The sequence below is a fragment of the Chiloscyllium punctatum genome, chromosome 17 (assembly GCF_047496795.1).
Source record: "Chiloscyllium punctatum isolate Juve2018m chromosome 17, sChiPun1.3, whole genome shotgun sequence".
In the NCBI taxonomy this organism is placed as follows: domain Eukaryota; kingdom Metazoa; phylum Chordata; class Chondrichthyes; order Orectolobiformes; family Hemiscylliidae; genus Chiloscyllium; species Chiloscyllium punctatum.
This window is the reverse complement of record NC_092755.1, coordinates 101,387,550-101,406,162: the sequence shown is the minus strand read 5'-3', so window position 1 is coordinate 101,406,162 and position 18,613 is coordinate 101,387,550. Positions and strand designations below refer to the sequence as shown.

Genomic DNA, 18,613 nt, shown 5'->3' with positions numbered 1-18,613 from the left:
CACCTCACCCTAGTTCTAAACTTCCAGCTCAGTAACTGTCCCCTTGACTTGCCCGGACTTGTCCTACCTGCCTATCTTCTTTTCCACCTATCCACTCCACCCTCTCCTCCTTGACCTATCACCTTCATCCCCTCCCCCGCTCACCCATTGTACTCTATGCTGCTTTCTCCCCACCGCCCCCCCTCCTCTAGCTTATCTCTCCACGCTTCAGACTCACTGCCTTTATTCCTGATGAAGGGCTTTCGCCCGAAACGTCGATTTCGAAGCTATTTGGATGCTGCCTGAACTGCTGTGCTCTTCCAGTACCACTATTCCAGAATCTGGTTTCCAGCATCTGCAGTCATAGTTTTCACCTCATCAGATGGATAGAATAGTTGGAGATACGGTTTAATGAACAAGGCAAGAGAGTACATGGTGAATAGTAGGGACCTTGGTATGCATGTACATAGATCCTTGAATGCAACAGTATAGGTGCAAAGTATAGTTCAGAAGGCATTTTGGACACTTGCCCTTATTAGTCGAGGTAGTGAATACAACAGCTAGGAGGTTATGACGGAGCTGTTTTGGATGCAGGTTAGACCACAGCTGGAATAGTATCCAGATTGTTTATGGGCAGCACAGTGTTTAGCACTACTGCCTCACAGCGCCAGAGACCAGGGTTCAATCCCCACCTCAGGCAACTGTTTGTGTGGAGTTTGCAGGTTCTCCCCGTGTCTGCATGGGTTTCCTCCGGGTGCTCCAGTTTCCTCCCACAGTCCAAAGATGTGCAGGTTAGGTGAACTGGCCATGCTAAAAAAAAAATGCCCATACTGTTAGGTGTAGAGAAATGGGTCTGGATGGGTTGCTCTTCGGAGGGTCAGTGTGGACTTGTTGGGCCAAAGGGCCTGTTTCCACATTGTAAGTAATCTAATCTAATACTATAAGGAGGATGTGTCACAACATTTAAGATGAATTTAGATGAACACTTGAAATGTCACAGTCTACAAGACTATGGGTCAAGTGCTGAGAATCAGGACTATAACAGATAGGTCTCTGACGACCGATATGAATACATTCTGCCAAAGAGCCTCTGCTATGCTGTAAAACTCTAATGCCAAAGTGGGTACTGCAGGTGCCAGAGATTAGAGTCAAGATTAGTGGTCGAAAAGCCCAGCAGGTCAGGCAGCATCCGAGGAGCAGGACAATCCACGTTTCGGGCAAATGCCCTTAATCAGAAATCCTGCTGTGGATTCAGGATGCTGCCTGACTTGCTGTGCTTTTCCAGCACTATTCCAATTTAGGCTGTAAAACTCTATGACTCTATTTCTGCAGTTAAGTAATGACTGAAGTAAACTTCCCCAGTCCTTTTTTTAACAACTAAACTGGGATGAATTTCACAATCACCGAAATGATACAGCGTAGACGAGACCATTCGACCCATCGTGCCTGCACCAGCTCATCAAATGAACATCATTTTGAATACCAATCACCTATTTTCCCCCCATCCCTATGCACATTATTTTTATCCAGATGTTCGTCCCAATATATTTTGAATTTTGAGCCCAACCCTGTCGTCAAATCTGAGGTCAGGTGTAGTTCGCCAGCAGGTTATCTCGTATTGAGCTCCACCATTCAGATCTCCAGTAAGTTTGCTAATCTGTTAGGGGGTGGGTGAGGCACTTACCTTGGCGGTGAGAGAGCACCGAGCTGGCTGTCAGGGTAAAGGCCTCCTCGGGCCCACTCAGCCACAAGAGGAGGACGAGAGCGAGGAAGGCGGCGCTGGCGCTCGGTACCCGGGCCCTCACCTGGGCCGCTCCGAGGCCGGCCCGTAGCCAGTCGCCGCAACCCCCCATTCCCAACCCTACTCCCCGGCCGGCGTTCGGAGAGGAAACGGTCTCGTTTTATTACTGCCGCGGCATAACGATGAGGAGGAGGAGGATGACGACTTCGGGCGGGATAGAGAGCGGAGTTTCCTCCGAAGAGCTTCTTACTCCGTGCCCGATCACGGCCTTGCCCTTCACTGGATCTTTACCGGGGCGGAGACACCCAGACACTGGCCCACCACACCCCTGAGATACACCCCATCATAACGGACTCAACGGTGGCAGGGGGGGGGGGGAGCCTTACAGCCACGTTATGATGGACCCGATTATAAAACCCTCCGTGAAAGCCACGGGGCGCTACGAAAGTGAGGGCGCGGTGTTTATTTCAGCTCGTTTTCAAGCCGGTGAGGGAGGACAGAATGCTTGCGGAATGGGGAAGAGAATTGAAAGGGACGAGAAGCGGGGATTGAACGTCGACATCATGGCGGCGACGGCTGAGGCGAAATGGCCGCGTTTCCATCGCGACCGGGCCGGAACCATCAACGAGGCCCCACATTCCCTCCATTGTTCCAGCCGAACGGTTTACAGGGTTACGCCGGGCGCGTCAGTGCGCCGCCGCCGCCCTCTCTTTAAAAAGCGGGACGTGGAGGCGGCCATTAAACATCAAGCCTCGGCCCCGAATCGGCGAGTTGAAGGCCGACGACGGGTCCGCCCCCCGCAATCGTCGGTTTTTATTTCGTTTTAACAATTCTGTACAACAGAGAGGGAAGGACGGCGACTGTCTGTCATCCCTGGAAAACCGTTTGCGAACTCGGGCAAGAATCGCGGTGATCGGAGTCGAGGACTTTTTTTTGAAAAATTAAAATATTTCCGGCGCGAGTTGCGCAAGGCGCCAAATTAAGTGGTCGAGTCCGGTGAGGCTCCGCGCAGGCGCGTTCGCGGGCAGTCAGAGGTCGGTGAAGATGGCGTCGACGGGTAAGAAGGAGTCTCTTAACTGTTGGCATCGGATTTAAAGGCGCTCGGGTCGCACCACCGGCTACCCGCAACGGGCCGTAACGGTTCTTTTGTACCTTTGAACGCCCCAGCTTCCAACGGTGTCTTTTTTAAAAATGTTTTGGAAAGGGCTGCTGGTTACCGGCGGTTACATCGAGATTTTTCTTTTTCCCCCCCACCCCCCCCCTTTCGATACCATCGGGGAGGTTATTAAAGAAAAATAAGGGAGTTCAGGCGTCAGGCCCCAATATCGTGTGTCGGGAGTTGTTTTTTTTTGTGTTGGTCGGTTTTCGGAGGAAAAGAGGAGAGGCCGGCCGGCCTTGCGGTGGCCGTTGGGGCCTCGATGTGTGTGAGAGCGCCCCCCCCCCCCCCCCCCCCGGGGGCAGGAACTCAGCTGCGCCACAAAGCCTCCGGGGGTCGACGTGTGGAGGCCGACGACGAGCGCCTGGGCCCGCTCCGTCAGGGTTGTCCGGCCGCCACGCTCCCTCGCCCTCGGGAGACGCCGAGGCGGAGTATTCGCCGCCGGAGACGGGGCGGAAGTGCATCCCTTTCCGGGCAGTCCGTTAGCGTCGAGGCCTAGTCAGCTTGTGGGGGAGGGGAGGGGACAGGAGGCTGCCGATCATCTCGTACCAACGCGTCGCAACAAATACTTTCCGTAGGGATGTATCTCAGCGTATATATACTTTCGAATCTGCTGTGATTAACTGGTTTGGTTTTTTTAAGACACGGCGCACCATTTGGGGATTTGCAACTTTTTTTAAAGGGCGGTTCCCCCCTCCCCCCATTAAAATTGCGCAAAACTTGCTACGAGTCCTTCGGCTGTTTATTTCAGTGTCGTTCGGTTTTAGATATTTTGAATGTGTTGGCGCCGTGCCAAAATGGAGTCGCGCACACGCTCTGAAATTCCTTTTTGTTTGATACTGTGGGGACCGCGTGTCCGACCGTTTAAATTGATTCTGTAATTTTGGGTGCAGCAAGACTTTGATATTTCTGTCCAAATGTTTTGCCTTTGGTAGTACACCAAAGGTTAATCATAAATTCTCTAACGATGTCTTAATGATTTTAGTCGGAGCCCAACGTTTGCATGCTTCCCGGAAAAAGAACATGGGGTGGCTTTCGTCGGCCTCTTCAATATCTTTCACTGCTATCGAAAATCGCTGTCCATTGTGTGACCGTCTAAATTTGAAATCTTGTGTCGTATATTTTTATATTCATATCTGGAATTTGGTGTAAAAAGTCAAGCTTGTATATTCATTACTGAATAAAACCTACGTAAAACAGCTCAGTAGAGATCGAAATTGATGTATTTTCATCTTGCACACTGAAACGGGGCCTTTTTGATCCGTATCGTTTGTGGAGACCTATTTTAAACTTGAGGCCCAGCCTGTGTGAGCTATGGTATGCCCCATGAGTTGATAATGTTGATCAATTAACTGAAGAAAATGGAAGCTTTTATATTGATGCTTGTTCTACTTGGGACTTCACTGTTAGATAGAAAGGAACTGAGGGTTGGCTGTTCATATGGAAAAGGAAAAATAGACTTTGAACTGTTACTGTGAAATTATTTGGTTAATAGTATTCAAATATTTAAACTGCCCCTTAGACTATTCAGGTTGTGATTATTCAATCAATGAGGAATTATCACAATTAAAGCTTTACTGGACCTATGGATGGCAATTTCTCATCCGAGAGGTAAAAGTTAGAAAAAACTTCAATAAAAGTCACAATTTTAAAACTGGATACACTATAAGATGAGACTTATCACAGTAAACTGTTTGCTGGAAATATGAATTTTCTGTGAAAAGCTGAAGATGTTGATATTCCAACTGATGAAGTTGAGGAAGGAGGAGTTGTCCGTAGGCTTACAATTGCATCTCACTACAAATATAGCCATTCCTGAAGGATATGGAGAGGATTTTGATATAAGTTTCTATGTTTACTAGCTTTTGTGTGCCTTAACTTTCCCTGTGATGTGGGAGGAAGTACTAACAAGTACAAACGTAGCACTTGAAATTACATTTACAGAGCAGTTGATTTGGAGCTAAAATTTATTATAGTAGTGTAGTACAGAATGGATTTCTTTTTTTGGCTGACCATTTTCTTGTAACATTGAAATGCCTGCAAATATGCACACTTGTGGATTTGATCTACAAATATATAATTGAGAAATTTTTGGTAATGGAACTAGATATAAACGAGCAGCTTGTAGTTTTTGGCTTGACATTTCAAACTTGGTAAATGTAGCCATTTTATATAACTAAACAACTGAACAACACATTCATGGTTTGGATTGATTCAGATACCAATGCAGTGCCAAACAAAGTTTCTAAGGAAATATCAATTCCAGAGATCTGTATGCTTGTATTTGGCCTTTTAAGCTTTAACCTCCTTGACATGGTTGTGTATTAATTCAAAATTATGACCATCCCCATAATGTCATCTTTGGTCCAAAATGTCACTATCTTGTGTGTTAACTATTCTGTCATTCTGGCACCATTTTGTTTCGATTGTATTGCAATAACTCCAAAAGTATGCCAAAACACATATAGATTGTATTACTTCAAAAGCTTTGAGGTGTTTTGTTTTCATAACCTAAGTAACCTTTTCTTTCTTGAAAGGTGTGAAAGCACATTAAGAATCACAATTGTTCTTGTGCTCTGTCATTGTCTAGAAGTTGAATAAGAATCACAACCACGTCAAGATGGTTAATAGCATTTTGAGGAATCTTACCTTTTTAGTGTTGAAGTAAATATTTCATATGGATCTGATGCAAACATGTTACTAGATTTTTTTTTTAATCTCTATTTTGTAAAATTGAAACCTACTTGAACCAATTTGAATCAACTTAATTAGTTGAGGAAATAAATCCTTTCTTTTTATAGATTACAGTACCTACACTCAAGCTGCAGCTCAGCAAGGGTAAGTGTGATTAAAATCCAATATCTGTCCATTGTTTATACACTTTCTAGTAAAATTGATTTTATTTTTAAGGTACATTTTAAGGGAATTGTACTTATTCCAGACACTTTAACCCTGCATAATTTAGTACCAATATCTTTTCCCATTAACTATATTTTGGTACTTCGATCCATGAATGAATGTAAACCAAAAGACTAATGAAATTGCTCAAAATGCTCCTCGTGTTATGGAGGTGCAAAAAAAAACCAATTGTGCATAATATCTTTGTGTCCTGGTTTAGGTTTTCATAAACTGATTTCCAAAATGCCATCTGTAGACAGCCAAGTTGTCAACTGTCTGAAATGAGCCACAGGCAATGTCAGAGCTGAAAATGTGTTGCTGGAAAAGCCCAGCAGGTCAGGCAGCATCCAAGGAACAGGAGAATCGACATTTCGGGCTGAAGAAGGGCTTATGCCCGAAACATCGATTCTCCTATTCCTTGGATGCTGCCTGACCTGCTGCGCTTTTCCAGCAACACATTTTTCAACTCTGATCTCCAGCATCTGCAGTCCTCACTTTCTCCTCACAGGCAATGTTAGCACATGCACTGACTTCACAGTACTGCTAGGACGGATTCATCTGTTTTCCCCAACTGGTTGATGCTCATTGTCTGCTCCAGGTTATCTGTACTCAGTTGCAGGAACAGTGCCACTGCCGGGCTTTACTATTGCAGGCACTTTTAAAATCCTGCTAAATCTGACTGTCACTTTAGCTTTGTGGTTTCAGGCCAAGTTCAAGATTGCACAGAGCCTCTGTCACCACAATTTGAGACTAGCTGCTGCTATCTGTCCCATGAAAATGACATTTGGTACCTCTTGTACATGTGCACACTTTGCGCCACCTAGAGGTGGTGCTTGCAGCCATCCATAATGGTCTGGGTCTTGGGGGTGCTTTGGAGAATGGGTGCGGTGCTGTCAGCAATGATGGTGTGTGTTAGGATGCAAAACTCTTGCAGTTCATTTGCTGGCAGTGATTGAAACAATTTAGTGGCATTTAAAGTTATTGATTTCATGAGCATGTAGAGAAGTTCATAGCATGTATTGTTTTCTACATTTTTGAAAAGTAGAAAGTTGATCATTTTGCTTTCTGTACCTTTTTAAAGCTGTCAATTTACTTCAGAACTTTGTAGAGATCGGAGGATGTAGCCTTTAGAGATTATTTTGTGTGTAAATACCTAATTAAATAAATGGCATTTGGCTGGCATGATGGAAGGAGGGGTAGGATAACAACATGTTCAAAATGTCACTTTATTCCAAGTTCATATTTTACATGGAAAGCCAACACATCTTCTCCTACCCTCTTTTCTTTTGTCTCTGTCTTTTTTCTCTCTTCACCCAAGTCTCTAAATGGTTCCAGGTTTCCACTGGTTTTTCAGGGGTTAAGCTGAATGTTGTCCGACATAACTGTAGAATAAATTGAACCGGAGAGAGCCTGACCTGATCCTTCACTAACTTGTTCGATACACTTTATAGCAGATGTTGTACTATGGTTAAATTCTTGCCTTTCATTTTCTAGCCATAGGGTGGAAAGACCAATTGCTGATTTGATATCAAAAAATTAAATGTGGGGCTACATGGCCCATATAGCTTTGTATGCAGGAGACCTGTGGTGATATTTCAACAGAAATTTAGACACTGGAAATGCATTAAGTAGTTGGCCTGCATGTGAGGCCTTTGGCATTCAGTTTTTGGATACTTTTTTTAAAAATAGGTTGCATGTTTCTTTGACCTGACTTCTTGTTAGGGGAATTTGAATGGGTTTGGGACTACTGAGTTTTCAAGCTGAGCAATAATCTCTATTTGAACACTGATTTTATTTACTTAAACAGCTGCAGATGCTGTAAATCAGAAATGAAAACAAACTGCTGGAAAAGTTCCACAGGTCTAGCAGCATCTGCGAAGAGAAATCAATTAAGGTTTCACTTCCCCTCACCCTACATATCAGCCACGATCTAAATGACTGGTGGGGTGGATGTTGTACGCTGAGTGGCCAGCTCTAGTTCACCTCGTTGATTTTAACCCTACTGCAAATCCTCTTGCAAGGATGCCTGCCTTGAAGTTTTCCTCCTCTCTCTCTACAATAATCTCAGGGAGTCCCTCTCCCACTGCAACTCCCAGTTCATTTTCTCTGCCCTGAATCTCTTCAACCATGTTGTGAAACAAACTCGCCTCCTTGACCTATCACCTTCTTCCCCTCCCCCACTCACCCATTGTACTCTATGCTACTTTCTCCCCACCCCCACCCTCCTCTAGCTTATCTCTTCAGGCTCACTGTCTTTATTCCTGATGAAGGGCTTTTGCCTGAAACGTCGATTTCGAAGCTGCCTGAACTGTTGTGCTCTTCCAGCACCACTAATCCAGCTCTAGTTCATTGCTTCCTATTCCTTGAATTCTTCAGGTAATTTTATGTTAAATCAGGATAGGTAGTTAATTTGACTCATAACGTTAAATATATGTGCAGACTTTCTCTTCTTTTATTATTATGAACAGGTATGGAAGCTATGCTGCGCAGCCTGCTCAAGCATATGGACAGACAACCCAAGTAAGCCTTTAAAAAAAGTTACTTTACAATCCTATGAATGTGTAGTAGTAGCAAATTTGTGTATTTGTCTCCATGCTGGCCTAACATGAAGTTGTTTCTTTAAACACTTGCGACTAGGCATATGCGCAGCCGAGTTATGGAACTTATACCCAACCCACTGATACAACATATACTCAAGCGCAAACGACTGCAGCTTATGGACAGACAGCATATGCTACTGCATATGGGCAGCCTCAAACTGGTAAGAGTTTAATCTGTGTCTTTATTAAACTAATTTAGTTGTTTTTGCACTTGTTTACTTCTGTCTGTGCTTCCTTAGATGGAAGGGATATTTATGATATTCTGAACCTGTATTTTTTTCCCCTGCCCCCATTGTCTGTTGTGCTTTCTTGGGTAGAAGGGACAAGTGCAGGTTAGAGTGCCTGGTCATTGTTGCATGATTTGTGCTAAGTTTTTGTCATGTCACAGCTTTACATTAAATTATTTAAACTTCATTGTAAGCTATCATTTTTTGGCATGCATGGTCAGTGTTTTCACTGGACTTTAATATTACATAATGTTACAAGAGAAAGTAAATTGTACAACATTAGAGGTTTATAATTCACTAAAATTGCAACAGGGACTATAGTCACTCATCCTAATTGAACATTTTCAAGTTTGAAAATTATAATCTATCATTCGTCGTCTTTATGAAGAAAGCAGCCCCAAACAGGCAAACTGACAGACCTGACATGCTGTCCAGTTTACCGTTTGACTTCTGGCTACTGTTCTTGCTCAGGTTATGTTTACTTGCTGCATTGCAACATAGGTCAACTGGTTCTAAAGCAATGCAACCCTCTTTAATGTAGAAAGTGCAGAACATTTCTGGTCAATAGATAGCCCAATGAAAAGAGGGTTTCACATTGAGTATTTTATCATCAGAACAGTTCTGATTAACCTAAGTTGGCTTAAGGGGAGTTAACATCTTTCTTGGGGCTGGCCGAAGGGAAAGTGGAGGATAGATGTGTCTGGAGTGGACCTGTTTATGCTCTACCCCTTTCTACCATTTATTCTGAATAAATTTTGGCATCCTCATTAGTTTCTGACCCAAGACATCTGGCAATTCATTTTGGTCCTGCAGGCAATAATCTGCCTTGAGTTATTCGGTATCCTTCAGGATGGAGCTGAATTGACTGACTTTTGTTTCCAGATCTCCCACTCTAATAATCCGAAGTACGCATGTGATGTTGGGGAGTTCCCTTTGTTGGCAGCCAATTTTTACTATCAAATCAAATCAAATCAAATGTGATGTAATGGACAAGAGAAAACTAGGGAGTGATACTGAAATGCTGCCAGCAGTTGGGGAAACAACAGCCTTAAACAGTGACTAACTAGAAGATCCCATTTCAAGCTTAAAATTTAGCACCCCTCCAAACTAGATGTTTCTGACTACAGGTTCATATGCATGTCCTTTCACTGCTCTGCTATCACTATCCTTTTAAGATCATCTTTTTTTCCCCCAACGCTTTTAAAAATGTTTCATTCATGCTCTTTGGCTTGAATTATGTTCTTCCTCAGGCTGTATGTTGAGGGCACAATATAAATGCAAATATTTTCAGATTAGAGGAAAGGGTTTTGTCTGCATATTAACTGGTATATACAGTACTAGTTTCAAATTGCAATGCACTTATCTGCTTTATTTAACACCATTGGACAATAAATAGCATCAACCAGCCTCAAGTGAAGTGACATTTTATTCATTACACTTGTGTAAAACATAGGGAAGAAAATAGTTTCACTGTTTGCATGTCTTTTTTCAATAGGTTATAGTGCACCAATTGCCCCCCAGGCTTATAGCCAACCTGTGCAGGCTTACAGCACAACTGGATATGAGAGTGCCGCCACTCCTCAAGCTACGTACGGGCAGCAACCGACCTATGGTCAGCAACCTACTTATGCTGCATATGGGCAGCACACAGCTACGACCGTTGCACCTACCAGGTATGTATATCTTGGTTTACACTGATAGAAAGGGACAGGAAATGGTAAATTTCATTTAAAATTTCAGCACTTTAGAAAAAGATGCTATGCAACTGATGGTTGTAATTGAAGTGGCATCAATTTAAATTCTATTTCTACGCTCTTGTCTAGCGTCTAATTGCAAGTCAGTCCATGTCTGCTGAGCCAAACAAGTAATTCAGTTTAACCTTAGGTTTCACTTAATTTTTGGTTTGTATGTCTATAGGTTATAAGCACTTCAAAGTGTGCATCAAAGAATTTGTAAATGTGAGGTTTCTACCATCCTTTTTGGAATGATTTTTTTTCAAATGCCTCATCGATCTCCGTTTGCTTCAGCTCCCCTTGTATTCTTTTTCTAAGCTTTTGTCTTGGCCTTGATTGCAAGTGCTAAGTCCTTCCAATCTACTCTGTAATTCCCATTTCAAATTTGAATTAAATCACCCTTCAGCCTCCAGATTTTTGTTTTGAAAGCATGTGTTTCTGGTCTATCCGATCTTTCCTTGTATGTTTAGATATCTTTTCCATCTAGTGACCTACTAAAAGTTGGCTGTGTCCTTTCGCTCATGCAGTGACCAAGGATGCATGCAGTGCCCTAGTTGTGCACTGATTGCATACGGTTTAATATAATCTCCATTATGTCACAGTCGATCTTGACCTACCTTTTGAGTCTGTGAGAATAGGCATTTCTGTTTTTCCTTAATTTATTCATTTTACGTAGGTGTTGGCTGGTTAGGCGAGCATTTATTACCTAGGGGCAGGTGGCGGTGAGCTGTTGCCTTGACTACTACAGCCCTCAAGCTGCAGGGAAAATCAGTTCCTGGAAGGCAGTTGTAGACTTTGATGCAGTGATAGTAAAGGAATGGGTGTAGGTTTGCTTACTGAGCTGGAACGTTCATTTCCAGACATTTTGTTACCCTACTAGGTTACATCTTCAGTGGACCTCAGGCAAAGCAATGTTGAAAATTCTTGCTTTCTATTTATGTTTGGGTTTATTTGGGCTGGTGATGTCACTTCCTGCTCCTTTTCTCAGGGGGTGGTAGATGCGGTCTAACTCTGTGCTTGTTGATAGAGGTCCGGTTGAAATGCCATGATTCTAGGAATTCTCATGTGTGTCTTTGTTTGGCTTGTCCTAGGATGGATGTGTTGTCTGTTAGATTTTTATTATATCTTTTCCCTCTCTCCCTAAACCTATACCCTCTAGTTCTGGACACCACCACCACACACCTCTATAAGGTCATCCCTCGGCCCTCTCCCTTTACCTCACATATTCCAACTTGGCAACATCCTTCTAAATCTTTTTTGGAACCTTTTCGAGTCTCTGATAGAACTGAGACCAGAATTGCATGTAATATTCCAAGTGGCCTAACTAACGTCCTGTACAGCTGTGACATGACCTCCCAACTCATATGTTCAGTGGTCTGACCAGTGAAGGAAAACATACCAATTGCTGCCTTCACTATCCTATCTACCTGCGACTCTACCTTCAAGAAGCAATGAGCCTGCACTCCAAGCTCTTCGTTCAGCAACATTCCTGAGGTCCTTACCATTAAGTGTTGCCAAAATGCAACACCTTGCATTTATCTGAATTAAACCTCCTCTGCCACTCCTCGGCCCATCGGATCACGATCCCTTTGTACTCTAGGTAATCTTGTTTGTTGTCTGCTACACCTCCATATGCAGGTGTCATCTGCAAACTTACTAACTATACCGTCTCCGTTTACATCCAAATCATTTATATAAAATGATGAAAAGTAGTGAAACCAGCACTGATCCTTGTGGTACTCTGGTCACAGGCCTCCAGTCTGAAAAGCAGCCTCCACCACCTTTTGTCTTCTACCTTTCGGCCCGTTCTGTATCCAAATGGCTACTTCTCTCTGTATTCCATGAGATCTAACCTTGCTAACCAGTGTCTTGGGAACCTTGTCCAACACCTTACTGATGTCCATATAAAACACGTCCACCACTTTGCCCTCATCAATCATCTTTGTTACTACTTCAAAAAGCTCAATCAAGTTTGTAAGACATGATTTCCCACTCACGAAGCCATGTTGACTGTCCCTAATCAGTCCGTTACTAATACATTTAAATTCTGTCCCTCATGATTCCCTTCAACTTGCCCACCACTGACGTCCGGTTGACCGGTCTACAATTCCCTGGCTTGTCCTTACCACCCTTCTTAAACAGCGGCACCACATTAGCCAACCTCCAGTCTTCCAACACCTCACCTGTGACTATTGGTGATACTAATATCTCAGCAAGGGGCTCAGCAATTGCTTCCCGCAGAGTTCTAGGGTACACCTGATTATGTCCTGGGGATTTATCCACCTTTTGTGTTTCAAGACATCCAGCACTTCCTCCTCTGTAATATGGACATTTTTCAAGGTGTCACCATCTATTTCCCTATAGTCTATATCTTCCATATCCTTTTCCACAGTAAATACTGATGCAAAATGTTCATTTAGTATTTCTTTCCCGTCTCCTACAGCTCTACACAGGCTGCCCTGCTGATCTTTTGAGGGGCCCTATTCTCTCCCGAGTTACCCATTTGTCCTTAATGTACTTGTAAAAACCGTTTGGATTCTCCTTAACCCTATTTGCCAGAGCCTTCTCATGTCCCCTTTTTGCCCTTTTGTTATTGAATCCATTTCTAGAATTTGGTAGTTAGGTGGGGAAATCATGAAATCAAACCCAGTCTTCATTCATACATCTTAAGGTATTTGCTGGGCAGCATGATGGCTCACTGGTTAGCACTACTGCATCCATAGTGCCTCTGATTAATTCCACCCTCAGTAAGCTCTGTGTGGAGTTTGCATGTTCTCCCCATGTCTGTGTGGGTTTCCATCAGGTCCGCTGGCTTCCTCCCACAGTCCAAAGATGCGCAAGTTAGGTGAATTGGCAGTGCTAAATTCCCATGACATCTTGGGATATGTGGGTGAGGTGGATTAGCCATGGGAAGTGCAGCTTTACCGGGATAGAGTAGAGGAGTGGGTCTGAGTGGGATGCTCTTCCTAAGGTCTGTGTAGACTCACTGAGCCGAATGGCCTGTTAACACACAGACCATAGGCATAGCAGCAGAAATTAGGCCATTCAGCCCATCGAGTCTGCTCTGCCATTTCAATTATGGCTGATTGGTTTCTCCAATTGTGTGGTGCTGGAAAAGCACAGCAGGTCAGACAGCATCCGAGGTGCAGGAAAAATAGACTTTTCGGGCCAGAGACCTTTATCAGGAATTCCTGATGAAGAGCTCTAGCCCGAAGCGTTGATGATTTTATTTTTTGTTTTTAGTTTATTTTAGTTTAATTCCTGCTCCTTGGATGCTGCCTGGCCTGCTGTGCTTTTCCAGCAATACACTCTCAACTCTGATCTCCAGCATTCGCAGACCTCATTGTCCCCACCCTGATAAGTTCCTCAACCCCATTCTCCCACTTTCTTCCTGTAACACTCGATACTCCAAACCAACCATCTTAGTCTTAAATATACTCATAATCTGGCCATAGATTACCCACTGATTGAAGAAGTTTCTCCTTGCCTGTTCTAAAAGGTTTTCCCTTACTCTTAAGGCCAAGCCCTTTGGTGCCTTGTATGTTAAGCTCTTTGTTCCTGGGACCATTCTCGTGAGCCTCCTCTAAACATGCTGCAGGGCCAGTATGTCCATGCTGAGGTATTCCTGATGAAGGGCTTTTGCCCGAAACGTCGATTTCGCTGCTCATTGGATGCTGCCTGAACTGCTGTGCTCTTCCAGCACCACTAATCCAGTATTTGCTTTCCAGCATCTGCAGTCATTGTTTTTACCTTTATGGGCCCCAAAGCTGCACAATACTCCAAATATGGACTGACATTGTAGGGATTCTATGGATGTATTAAATATCGTGGTCCTCTCAACAGCAACTTTATTTTGAGCCTCTTCCACTAAACCGAATTGAGTCAAATTAATTTCTTCTACCTAAATGCAATTAATCCTTGACTATATTTATACAAGTATTTCTTCTAAAACACAATGGTTGTGTTCTTGTTCTTGTGTTTGTGCATTAAAGAAAAATCACATTTGACAAACAGCACTTAGTGTTGGTAATGTAAGCACATTACAGCTGGCACACGTTTTAAAAGTTTGTGCCCTAGGAAGTCTCCCCACTTTCAGTTGTTATAACAAATTCCATGTAAGCGAAACATGTTGCAACAGAACAACCTGCACAAAAAATAACTGATGTACTTTTCTGACCACTCTTTGCTCCAACTGTGCTCTCCATAGGCACTGTCACTTGTTGACTATCCTTTAGTGCAATTACCTTGTCCTGCATTTAGTTTTCTGTTGTGACTGCTAATTCAATAACTAGTTTTGATATTGTACCATTTTAAGGTGGTAAGGCTGCATGTTTTGAGTGCTGAAATTGTTCATAAATCTGCAATGTAGAATTAGCCTGTGGCTTAAAACATTCAACCTCTTTCTAGCAAAAATAGATTGCTCCTCTTTAATTCTTGAAGCACAAAATTGGAGAATACTTGCATCCTCAGGTACTGTTAATTTGATCTTGACTGATACTGTTCAAAAGAAATTCTCCCCTTGGATCACATGCCCCCCCCACCCCCAATATGATGTGCAAGTGTTGAAAGAAAAAAATGACTTCTAGTAATTTAATCAAAAATTGTAGAGCTTTTTGACCTATTAGCATTTTAACATTTAAGGCAGCAACATTTTCATGCACGCGACCATGTTTGTGAATCAGTATGACTCTTTCACAGTACTTTAAGTGGTACCTTAATCTTGTCTAATTGTCTTTTCAGAGCACAAGACACGACGAAGCAGGATGACTATAGCCAACCAAGTACTGGATATGCCCAGTCCAGTTTGGGATACACCCAAACAAATTATGGCTATCCTCAGATGAGTGTCCATGGTGGTTACCCTCTTCAACCTCCTAGTGCTCCTCCATCATTTCCTCCTACAAGGTAATCTTTTTGAATGTCTTATGTAAGCATGGCAACTGGGCCCAGTCAGATTCTCTCTAAAGGTTTCAGCATTTTTTAAAGTTTTAGGATTCCTGGGTATATTCCTCCTAGCTTATCTATTGAAGGAGAGATTGGGGTTGAACTGGACTTAACTTCACTGGAGTTTAGAATTCTGTTTCTCTCAGAGCTTGACCGATTAGATGTGGCTTTCTCTGGTAGCAGCATCTAGAACCAGGGATCACTATCAGGATATATGGTAGGCCACTTTTTGAAGTGGAAAAGTTTCTTCACTCAAAGGTAGTGAACCTGTGGAAACTCCCCAGAAGGCTGTGAAAATTCATTGAATATTTTGGAGTGATTTTTTTTGGCGGGGAGTGGGGGGAGTTTTAATGACATCAAGGGGTATGAGTGACAATATGAGCATTGAGATAATCCACTATGATTAGACTGAATAGCAGAGCAGACTTGGAAGAGCTAAATGGTCTGTTTGTGCTCTTGGATTATCGTTTCTGTTCTGTCCATGCTACTATCTTTGGTAGATCATGTTATGGAGGCAGACTTGTACAGGAGGTGCCACATCCCTATGAAGCATTGCAAGACTGTGTGCTGCCTCTAATCTAACTGAGGTCTGCTTTGTCACTTGTTAGATAACCTTAGGAACTAGAATACAAATTATTTTGCCAATTTGTCAGTTGTACAAAGAACTGTACTTTTTTTTGATAAGTTGTGTTTGCTGCACAAGGGATGTTATTTGACCCATTCGTTTTGTACCAGCTCTTGGGCCTAGTTTTCTAGCTTTTACCCATATTCATGAATATCATCCAGCTTTTGAAGCTTCTCGTAGAATGTGATTCCACATTAGGGAAGCATTCCAGATTTAAGTAATCCTATAATATCCTGTTTCCCCTCTAGTTCACTTTATTTTAAATTTATGAACTCCAGATACTGATCCCTTTTTTTTTAAATTAGTTACAGTAGCACTACTCAACCAACTGGCTATGATCAGAGTACCTACAGCCAACAGCCAAGTTATGGACAACAGGGAAGCAGCTATGCACCACCACCACCACCAACTGGAAGCTACACCCAGCAGCAACCACCTTCTGGATTTGGTCAGCAATCTAGCTATGGACAGCAGACTGATTACAGCCAACAAAGCCAGTACAGTAAGTGGAAGTATTTTGTCTATGTATCACTTAGTGGTAATTATATCCTATCTCCAGCCTTAATGTTTTATAATGCTTTGTTAGGTTAGACCAGTTGTCTATTCCAGTCAACGGGAAAGGAAGCCAGTGCAAGACAGGCTATCATTCAGTAAACTTGGAAGGGGTACCTCCCATTTGAAGAAATGGATTAATCATGTTTTCTCACTTGTGGTTGAAATACTCATAGATATTCTGTTCTCTTTTCTGTATAATCAAGCTCTCTAGTAGCATTTTTACTGCTATCATTGCTATTACAAAGTAAAGTATATTCACAATGTCTTGCAACAAAGCAAGTAAATATCAATTGTTTCAATGGGTCAATTTCTGTTAAATGAACTACTGAAATGTTTCCTAGGTACTTATAGGCAGGAGCAGCCATCCACTAATAGCATGAGTGGGTATGGACAAGACCAGAGTAGCTATGGAGCACCAACCAGTAGCTCTGACAACCGGAGCAGAAGTCGTGGGAGCTATGATCAAGGAAGTAGAGGAAGTAGTTACAGTAGAGGCGGTCGGAGTGGACGAGGCGCAATGGGGTAAGATGACCTCTTCCTTTTAGAGAGGTTTTAATGCAAAAAGTCACCCCAAAGTAACAATTACCTTATACTGGGCTGAAAGTGTGAATTTTTCTGAAGTACTTGATAAGGTCCTTCAGGTAGAACTGGCAAAGTTCCAGTTGTTTTGCAGTCATTGAGAGCCAGATGCTCCAGTTCTAAAGCTTGTTTTTTAATTGAAAAGTAAATATCTGTACATGATATTTTTTTAAAAATTAGTTGTCTACCTTTTAAAATTATTTTCAAATCTTTTAAAAAGTAAAATGATTGCAATTTTCAGCCCTGGTTCTAATTTTCCAAAGGCAATGTCCAACCTCTGTGGAATAATTTGCCAGTGTGCTTATTCTAATTGCTACTCAAGTAGAAAATAAATGTCCAGACAGAGTCATAGATGTACTCTTAATTTTGCTTTGTGACTGCTTTTAAATACTTCGTAAAATCAGCAGATTAATGGAATTTTCAGTTGGAAACTATTTAAAACTTGGTGAACCAATTGTCTGTTAATTAAATGAAATGATTGATTTTTAATGAAAATGCAGCAACAGCTAACTCCACATAAATCAGACATTGCCTTTCTGGGTGAAACCTTTTAATCCTGAAACACGTGCTTTGAGTGTTTAAAAAAATTCCAATTTCATAAAAGAATATGATTATCTTTTTAAGGTGGATGAAAACTTGGGTGATTTTATTACACATTGAAATTTGGTGTTTTCAAACATAACTACATTAATCTAGTTCCTGTTTTGAAAGTTGGGGTGGAAGGCTTGGTTCCTTCCATCTGGGTATTTTACTTAATTTGAGGAATGTGAATTAATTTTTTTTTAAATGACAAAATTGTGGGGTACAAGTGTTACAAGCTTGTTAAATTGGTTGTTTGGAGCCTGGGTTTCATTGTAGTGTTTAATATGCATTTACTTGCAGTTTGCCAGTATAGGCTTTGCATTATGCATATGCCATTATTAATTACTTCAAAATATATGCAGCAATTTATAAAAGTTGGTTGACTTGTGGCTAATTTTGTTTCTCACTAGCAACCTCAATGTAGAAACTAGCTGGTTGCTGTGCTTCTATATAGGAGGATATGATAAAGGTTTCACTTCAACATTTGGAAGTTAACTTGACTTAAGTTAATAGGGTTTCCATTTGCCAGGAAGTTAATGTTTTTTAAAAATGTGTAGTGATGTGCTAAGTAATGTAAATGAATCACTGTAGCCCTAAATGCTCATTTATGCTTTTTGCCTAAGAAAATATGGGCAATGGAAACCCTATAGTCTTTGCATTTTAAAAAACTCCATTGTATTTGTATATTAATCAACAAGGGAGCTGAAAGCATTATCGGGATATTCCTTGCAGTAATAGGCAGGGTCAGTGGAAAATAGAGTTATTTTTACAGGTCTTTTTCTTAAAATTTGGACTTGCCAGTAAGGGGTTTGTACTAAAATTAACAATGTAAAAATATGCTTGAATTAGAGGCAGAGCATTGAGCAACCTCCTGAAATGGGTTTTTTAATTTTAATTGCTTAAAATGGTTGCCTATCAACTGAATTGCTATGACCAAACTTCTTCTATCGTCCTGAATGCCATTCTTGGTGCAGGATTGCTGTTCTAATAATAG

At 42.1% G+C, this 18,613-nt stretch overlaps 2 protein-coding genes across 3 annotated transcripts in view; one reads left to right on the top strand and one right to left on the bottom strand.

Moving 5' to 3' along the window:
* Positions 1–1,832, bottom strand: part of rhbdd3 (rhomboid domain containing 3) — a 54,547-nt gene extending 52,715 nt beyond the window's left edge. For both annotated transcript variants that reach the window (XM_072588073.1, XM_072588072.1), the window contains exon 1: positions 1,664–1,832. In XM_072588073.1, coding sequence (XP_072444174.1) covers positions 1,664–1,832 — 169 coding nt within the window. The remainder of the gene's footprint in view (positions 1–1,663) is intronic.
* Positions 1,833–2,516: 684 nt separating this feature from the next.
* Positions 2,517–18,613, top strand: part of LOC140488185 (RNA-binding protein EWS-like) — a 32,343-nt gene continuing 16,246 nt past the window's right edge. Inside the window, exons 1-8 of the mRNA XM_072588067.1 lie at positions 2,517–2,777; positions 5,678–5,714; positions 8,243–8,294; positions 8,412–8,535; positions 10,097–10,274; positions 15,075–15,239; positions 16,209–16,405; positions 16,800–16,980. Coding sequence (XP_072444168.1) covers positions 2,765–2,777; positions 5,678–5,714; positions 8,243–8,294; positions 8,412–8,535; positions 10,097–10,274; positions 15,075–15,239; positions 16,209–16,405; positions 16,800–16,980 — 947 coding nt within the window. The 5' untranslated portion in view covers positions 2,517–2,764. The remainder of the gene's footprint in view (positions 2,778–5,677; positions 5,715–8,242; positions 8,295–8,411; positions 8,536–10,096; positions 10,275–15,074; positions 15,240–16,208; positions 16,406–16,799; positions 16,981–18,613) is intronic.